Source organism: Sphaerodactylus townsendi, linkage group LG01, assembly GCF_021028975.2.
Source record: "Sphaerodactylus townsendi isolate TG3544 linkage group LG01, MPM_Stown_v2.3, whole genome shotgun sequence".
Lineage (NCBI taxonomy): Eukaryota > Metazoa > Chordata > Lepidosauria > Squamata > Sphaerodactylidae > Sphaerodactylus > Sphaerodactylus townsendi.
In genome coordinates, this window is record NC_059425.1 from 61,008,637 (window position 1) to 61,017,038 (window position 8,402).

General features: G+C 41.7%; 1 protein-coding gene across 1 annotated transcript; it reads right to left on the reverse strand.

The window, feature by feature from the left end:
- Nucleotides 1–243: 243 nt before the first annotated feature.
- SLC30A10 (solute carrier family 30 member 10) lies at nt 244–7,321 on the reverse strand. Its single transcript, XM_048496541.1, has 4 exons — nt 6,763–7,321; nt 5,720–5,800; nt 4,952–5,191; nt 244–4,135 (listed from the first exon to the last, which is right to left on the reverse strand). Exons 1-4 carry the CDS (start codon nt 7,319–7,321, stop codon nt 3,645–3,647), a joined length of 1,371 nt encoding a protein of 456 aa, XP_048352498.1. The 3' UTR covers nt 244–3,644.
- Nucleotides 7,322–8,402: the final 1,081 nt, after the last annotated feature.

Sequence of the window (8,402 nt, forward strand, 5' to 3'; positions counted from 1 at the left end):
TGGCATCTTCCCGGCGCGGTTCGCACCGCACCACCGGGAAGACGCTTCCTCCCCAACAACAACCCTTTAAAGGGTTGTTGTTTAGGGCGGCCTGACGCCGCCCTGGGGGGAGGGAAGCGCATTCAGGTCGCCGCTGCTGCGTTGCAGCAGCGGCGCCTGTGCGAACGGCGGCCTGGGGCGGCGTTTTTACTGCCCCCAGGCCGGCGTTTATGGGCCGTGCGGAAACGGCCAAGGTTTCCCACATCTTAGTCCAGTACTGTAACCACTACGCGATGCCTGCAGCACAATTCAGCAATTTTCAAAATGAAGGAGACCTCAGCCAGGTTCATAGAAAATTTCCATGAACCACAACTGCAAGAAAATTGAGTTTCTAAACCTAATTTACAGTCCACAATGATAACCAATGGCTTTCTTCATAATGGATTATTTCAATAGAACTCTGGATCCAGATTTCATGCTTGGAATCAGAATCAAACATTTCGAGAGGCACAGGACATTTCGAGAGGCATAAGAATAAACTAATTGCAGAGTGCTGTCCTCCCTGATTATAACCATTATTGTACATTGAAAAACCCTGACCTGCCTTTAACAGCCAATGAAGTTTAACGAGGCCAGTTAATTATCTAGAATCTGGCTAGCTGTTATATTTGTATTTAGATTATACTGCCGTGGCGTTCTAACCTGTACATATTTAAAAAAGCTCTTTTCATTACTCCAATGGGAGAATGCAAACAATTTTTCCAAAACATTTTGTTACTGTTTGTAAAATTATAAAATTATTTTGGTTACTTATAAGTAAATTGCTACAAAATTTTGAAGTTATTGTAGCCTGGTTGGTACAAGTTTTCTTCATTTTCACTTTGGAATCAGAATCAAAGCCATATAGTAACATAAGAGTACAACCTAATTAAAAGAAAACTAGCATCCACATATGCTCCCTAAAAAAGAGCTAGCAGCCATGCCTAATTTGGAATAAACTGGAAATACTCCCAAATTTCAGTGCTAGAAAAAGTTTGGAAATAGTCATAGTGGGAAAAGACAAATCTCTGCAAAAGTCCCTTCCTAATGTTTACACATTCTAGAGAGGATAATTTGTTCATCTTTAAGGTGTCACAAAATTCCATTTTTGTTTTTCCTTGCAGAATTGAAAGGTAGCCCCAGCAGTACTGCAGTTATAAACAGACTTGCCAAGAGCAAACCTGTTCTGTAAAATAACAGACCACTCCTGTGAATTACAAAGTATGGTCTGAGTCTGGCACTACAGTTAAAACAGTACAATGTCACAAACCATGAACAGGTGTTAATTCGCATATTGGAAATTATATTGACCATGTAAAACCAGAGCAAACCTGAATGGAGCCAAATATGGGACTTATGTGGCAAGGATGTGGGGCTTTGTAAGCTGAATTGAATATTCAAATGTGCGATTTTTAAAGCTAAATTTCCTATTTTTCTATTGTCAGATTCCTACAAAGTATTTTCAAACTGATTTAAACAGATCTGGTTTGCATCCATGTTTTGTTAATTCTTACTTTTTGCTCACAGACATAATATTTGAGGCAAAATGCTTTTGATTGACTTCACTATACAGTTTGGAATATATTTGTAAGAGCCTTGGCAACCGGCAATAATTACTTTCTCAAAATCTTACAGGAAAAATATAGTTTATATTACTATTAATTAATTGTGTACAGTTTGGAAATTAGAATTATGTTTACTAGCTCCCCAAACCAAAATAATTGCCTATTTGAAGGTACATATGTAAAGTTCAGTTTAGATGATATGCTCTCTAAAAATCTGATTGCCATATTTATGAGATTTTTCTGTTCAAGGCAATATAAATAGATGACTTACATATAAAAAAATTCAAGGCAATATTACTGTTGCAAACTAAACAACACAAAAACCATTTCAGTTAGGCCACAAGAATACATACATTCACTTAAATGGGAGAATAATGCATAAGCAGTAGATGAAAGCCATGGTTTCAGCTGAGGCTTTCAAGGAACCAATGGAAAATGAGCAGCAGCAATACTCTGGGGTACTGAACCACAGTTCATCACTAGTAAAGCCGTTCTTTCTCTCTGGACCCAAAACTCAATGGTAGAGTGGGGCATGGCCCTGTCCTGATTCAGTCTATTACCACTGCATTTGGCACTTTCAAGTTAGATAGCATAAATCCACTAAGACTGACTGGCTTGGTTTCCAGTGACAATACAATCCCTGATCTTTGGGCTGCCATAATTAAGTTTTAGAAGGTTACAACCTCTCAATATTCTAAAACAAGGTCCATCCTGGATCACATTACACTTTATATTGTAAGAAGGTATAGAAATAAAGGTCTGCTTGCTACAATTAGAATTCTTACTGTCCAGCTGGAATTGTGGCATAAAATGGGCATAAAAGTTATAATCCTTCAATGAGCTCCTACAAATCAAGAAGAGACACTTTAAAAATGAAATACATCAAATAGCACCATGTTGAAAAGAACAGGAAACCCCCAGAATCTTAACTGTTAATGACTAAATACATTTATTTATTAATTTACCATGGATGGTAAACTAGGATTTTGTATCTTCAAAAAATCACATAAATTCTCCTTTCATGTGGCAAATTAGACCCAAGAAAGTAATTTAAGTCCTTTGTGGGGGTAAACCAGCACCCCTTCCAGTTACTGTGGTAATAAAGGAAATATTTCATAGTAAAAACAACAAAGAGAATGCAATTACTATCTTCATAGACTTGCGATTTTGTGAGGATGTTTGCAGCAAAGGGGCATAGTGATTGGCCCAGTGGGCACAGCACACACTGACATTACCCCAATAAGACAAGTCTAATACATGCAGCCGTATGGGTCATGTTCCCACACCATGTTGGCTTGTGATCTGGGGGGGGGGGGGGCAAGGGTTTTTTCTCCTCTCCTAGGTTCCCCCAGTACATGTTCTGGCCCATAAACTCATGCAGTCCTTTGCATTCCTCTCTTCCTTTCATCCACATTTGATTTCAAGTAACAGAGGTACTTTTTAAAAGGCTCAGTGAAATTTTCTTGCATAATGAGAGCACAACAAGCTAGCACAATCATGAGATCACTAAAAGGTTTACAGCCAGCAGCCCTTCTCAGTAGGACCACGGTTTTACACCAAGAAGGTGAGAACAGATTATTCACACACACCCCAAAAAAATAGCATTAAGGTGGGTCAGCAAATTCAAGAGCTAAAACTGCATTGGACACATCTGGAAGAAACAAGGTCACCTTAAATTCAAAGATTCCATGGCATGACCCAAAAGCACGTCTTCTTGCATGGAAGAGATTCTTCAGTGCCAGCACCCCCACAAAAAGAAAAACTGATTAAAAGAGCAACAGGACCCAAAGCTCTGCAGCAGCTTTTCAATGCGAACTAGGAAATGCAAACAGAGGGGAAGCCAATGAATGTCCCCTGCATAAGAGGAAGTGCCTTCTGCTCACATAGCACTTCAAGAACTTCTGCCCAGAATGAGAATTTGTACATTACATCTGGTTCCCAGCTTTCAAAGTCTGTTTCCCTCAACTACCACAAGCCCTGACACCAGTCATCTGCTATTTAGACATACAGGCTTTGTTCAAATAAGGTTTTGCCCTTGATTCAAAGCGTAAGTTGAATGCTCTAAAATTGTGTACTCCATACATATGGTCTACCATCACCAGTTTCTTTGGAAGTGTCCTTTTCACAACTGTCCTTTTTGACAATGTCTTCTGCCCACGTGGGTTCAATGGGAATTTCCACTGCATCTTTTTTACAGAAAGCCTTCTGCAGTGATGGGCCGATGATGCCATTTTTCTCATTGCAGCCATTTCCCACTTGGACAAAGGTTGCTTCCTGCTGGCTACAACACAACTGGGGATCACAAGCTTGGGAGATACAGGGGGCGCTGCATAGGATCTCGGGACTCTTGTGGTCTGTGTACTCTGGCTGGATGGTCACTGAATGGACCCCTACTTCATGGAACACTTCCCTCATTTTGTAAGAGGCATCCAGGTAGTCAGAAGTGGTATGACATTTGACGTGGAGGGTGGCAATATTCTTCCCACTGACAAGCTCCCAGACGTGCACCTCATGAATGCTGCTAACTCCTGGCACTTCTGATAGTTTGTTTGCTAGAAAAACAACAACAGAAGAAGGAAATTTATCAAGGAAGATTCCTTGCTAAAACTTTTTTTAAAGCATAAGGCCCAAAAAAGGTATTTTAGATTCCCAAAGATCAGCATCTACTTTACAGGTTTTATCCCAACCTTTCTGTGGAGAATATCTCATAACAGGATAACCCAAAGGATAACACTCTTTATCCCAGGATTCAGTAAACAGCTTAGAACACTCTACTGAATTAAGGTGTTTGGTATAGACTAAATGTCCTGATCATTTTAGAAAGCAGCATCAAAAGCAAAACAAAACATGCTATGTCCAATGAAACAGAGAAACTAGGGCTGTCAAGGTAAAGGTTTCTGCATACTTGGAAGTCCTTTTAAGAACTGGAAAATGCTTCAAAAGGGACAAAATGCAAAGAGCAGCTGAGTGCCAATTAAAAGAAGCAGAAAGAGGAGACATCAGCTTGCATATGTCCCTGAAAGTTAGAGGATATGGATGGTATTTCCAAATTGTTTATCTCAGCCCCAGTATTTCTTTGTACTCCATCAGGCAAAACAATGATTGGGCCAGAAACCTCTAAAAATGTGCACAGAATATCAACAAATATTTGCAAAAACAGCAGCTAAAGTTTTGCTTCTTTGCTTGTATTGTAGAAGCACTATGTTCTCAAAATGAATGCTTTCAACTAATCCAGAAAGATTTGAGTCATGTTGCTAGGATGCTACCATGTGACTCAGATATTCAACGCTCTTGAGAATTTAGAATGTATAATCCAGATCCTTTAAAGTATGCTACTAGCAATACCTCTGCAGTAAGATGGAACTCACCCAAAAGTTGCATATTGACGTTCTTGGGAACCATCTGCAACAAGATAGTTGCTGTCTCCTTGATAAGCGGAAAGGCTGAAGACAGAATGATGATCACCATAATGATGGTGAGGCTAGGATCGATGTAGCATTGCCAGTTACAAGGGGTCTTCTCATCCAGTGGAAGCACATAGAATATTGTTGCAGCAACCACCACGATAACTGAGCCAAGGGCATCTCCCATCACGTGCAAAAGCACACCTGAAACAGGACAGGATAGGCTTTGATTATGATAAGAAGGCAGCATTTCCAGGGAAGTGACTATAAACTAGAGCATGATTAAAGCCTCCTTTTGAAAATATCTTATGTTAAATATAATCAATACACAACCAGTTAGTCCAATTTATTTATTTAAAACCAGTTAGTCCAATTTATTTATTTCTACATCACCTTTTAAGAGTCCAGCTCAAAGTGCCTTAAAATTACAGACATATAGGAGATATTCATAAAACAGAAACAGTCAAATTTAAAAGTTGGCAAGATAAAACCTCTAATTAAAAGACAAAAGAAAGTAAGGTAGGTGCCAAAGCAAGCCTCAAGAGGGAAGGCATTCTAGAAGCAAGGTGCTGCCTCACCTCTGAGGAGCACAGAGAGCTGGGCAAACATTCTAAAAATATGTTGTTCTTATAGGCATGGTTCATGAAATCCACTATAGGCTTGAACAGAAAGTGAACATCCACAAGGATGGTGCCTAAACTTTGGAGAAGCTAGCAATTGACTGTACTGTACCTCTGATATTCAAGGCTTCAGACTTTTTCTCTTTTTTCTTTATCACTTCTTCAGGCTTTTTCTGGGTATTTATGGAGTCACCTACATTCAAAGAAGAAACGCTGTGTTGTGTATAAATTCTACAAACAGAAAAAACACCAATCTTTTCACAACTAATGTAAACAAATACTCGACATTCAAACAGTTCTTGCATTATTACTTTTCACACTCATGTTCACATACAGCACACATACCAGCAAAATTATGAGACAACCAAGTATTTCACGGACTCTGGTTTAATGATACTTGTAAAATGTACAAACTTCAATACACATGAAGATATATATTAATTCATTTGTATGTAGGAGAGCAGCAGCCTCCCTCTGTGCTTCTTTGTATAAGGAAAACTAATTTTAAGATGAGTATGAGAACATTCTGAAAACAAAAACTCAACAGAAAACATGTCCAACAAATATTAAAGACCAGAAGAGACCTTAAAAGAGATTAGAAAGATTAGAAGTGATAAAAATGTGTAAACCAACTTTGTGATTTTTTAAAAAAAATCGGCTGTGGCATTCAAAGATTACCTCATGCAATCAACTTTAATGTGGTGGCAATAATTTATTCCACATAACTGAACTGCATACTGCAGTGAAATTATATTGTAAGGTATATAATGTTTATACTATGCATTTGTCAAAGGGGGCAAGCCAAATAATTATAAATGGAAAGCAGATAGCTGGAGGTTGGGAACATAGAACTGAGGATCACTAAAAGACTTTACAAAGAATGTATAAAGTCAAGCATTTAGAGAAACTAGGTAAGTTTCAACAATCAAAGCATGAAAGGGTTTGAAAAACAAGACTGGGTTAGCTTGTCAAATATGAAAAGGAAATTTTAAAAAATGTGAGTAAAAGTGGTTTGAAACAGTGGAAAGGAAGTCTTAACAGGATGGAAGTGGAGAAGGGAAATGGAAGAATTTTTTTTAAAGGGAAGTGTGAACGGAAATGGGGAGCCAGAAGGAAAAGGGGGAGGAAAGAGAGATGAAGGCAACCGAGGGGCACCTGCTTGGTCCATGCTCGGGGCTTCGGCTGCCCCTCCTGTGGCGGCATCAAGGGCTGGGGAGCCATCCTGATGGGGTCCGTCTTGGTGGCTCGGAGGCGAGGCCGGGGTTCGGTCAGGGCGGCAGCAGCAGGAGGGGCAGCAAGCGGCCCAGTTCTGGAAGATGAGCAGCCCCACTATATTGACAGCCAGGCCGAGCGTGCCCACCACGAGGATGAGCTGCGCATCGCTGATGGCCTCGGGGCGCGCCAGTCGCTGCAGCGCCTCCATCAGGATGGTAAAGGACAGCGCGACCAGGAAGACGGCGTTGCAGAGGGCGCCCACCACCTCGGCGCGCCCGTAGCCGAAGGAGGCCAGGGGGCTGCGGCGCCGGCGGCGGGAGATGCGCCCGGTGGAAAGGCCCACCACCAGCGCGATCAGGTCGGAGAGCATGTTGAATGAGTCCGACACGAGCGCGATGGAGTTGCCCACGTAGCCCGACACCAGCTCGGCCACGAAGAATCCCGCCGTCAGCGCCAGCATCACGCTCAGCCGGCACGTCTTGCCCGTGTAGCGCCCCATGGCCTCAGCTAGTCTAATCAGGTGCGCTGATAAGCGCTGCCTACCCAGCCCGGCAACAAGTGTGCCCAGGCGCTCCTCATGCGCTGCCCTTTGCTTTATAGGGGCGCGGACGGGGCGGGGCCGGATCTATAGTTTTGTTGAAATGGAAGGCAAAGTACGAAATGCCTCTCCCATGTATTATATAGCAGTTATTTTCTTTGCATGCATATAATCAACATATATAATCAACACCTCTTTTAAATGCTAGAATACACTACGTTGACCTATACGATTATCTATCTATAATGTATGAATAATCACTCAATCCTTTTGCTCAGAGAACTGAACTCAGTTCGTCCACCCACAGCCCTGGGCTGGTTTCAAGGCCCCAGAAGATCTCATGGGCCATTTATCAATGGAAGAAGACTGTATGCAGCTTCCCTGGGACATTTAGGAAATCTTATACAATGTTTATGAGAATTTGTTACTAAGTACTGTCCCATTACGCTTCTTAGGTTGCCTAAGTGCCCTCATTGTATGTTTTGTTATTACATTTATATCCATTGACTTATCTATTGACTTTATACTGGAAGTAATTGCATATACCAGTGATGGCGAACCTTTTTGAGACCGAGTGCCCAAATTGCAACCCCAAACCCACTTATTTATCGCAAAGTGCCAACACGGCAATTTAACATGAATACTGAGGTTTTAGTTTTGCAAAATGGTTGGCTCTGAGGCATGCATTACTTGGGAGTAAGCTTGGTGGTAGTTGGTGGCTTTGCATTGAAGCAACCGTGCAACGGGTAAATCACAACCCTAGGAGGGTTTACTCAGAAGCAAGCCCCATTTTCAGCAACCGAGCTTACTCCCAGGTAAAGGATCGCGCTTTAGTTCTTCGCATGAGAATCAGTGGGGTTTAACAGCGCTTAACAGGGTTACCTATACTGCCTCCCCAAAACTAGGTCTTAGGTTTAATGCTAATAATCGAGCCCAGCGGCCCAGGCCAGCCTAGATGTGGGGGGGGGGGGCGACTCTGCACATGCCCACAGAGAGGGCTCTGAGTGCCACCTCTGGCACCCGTGCCATAGGTTCGCCATCA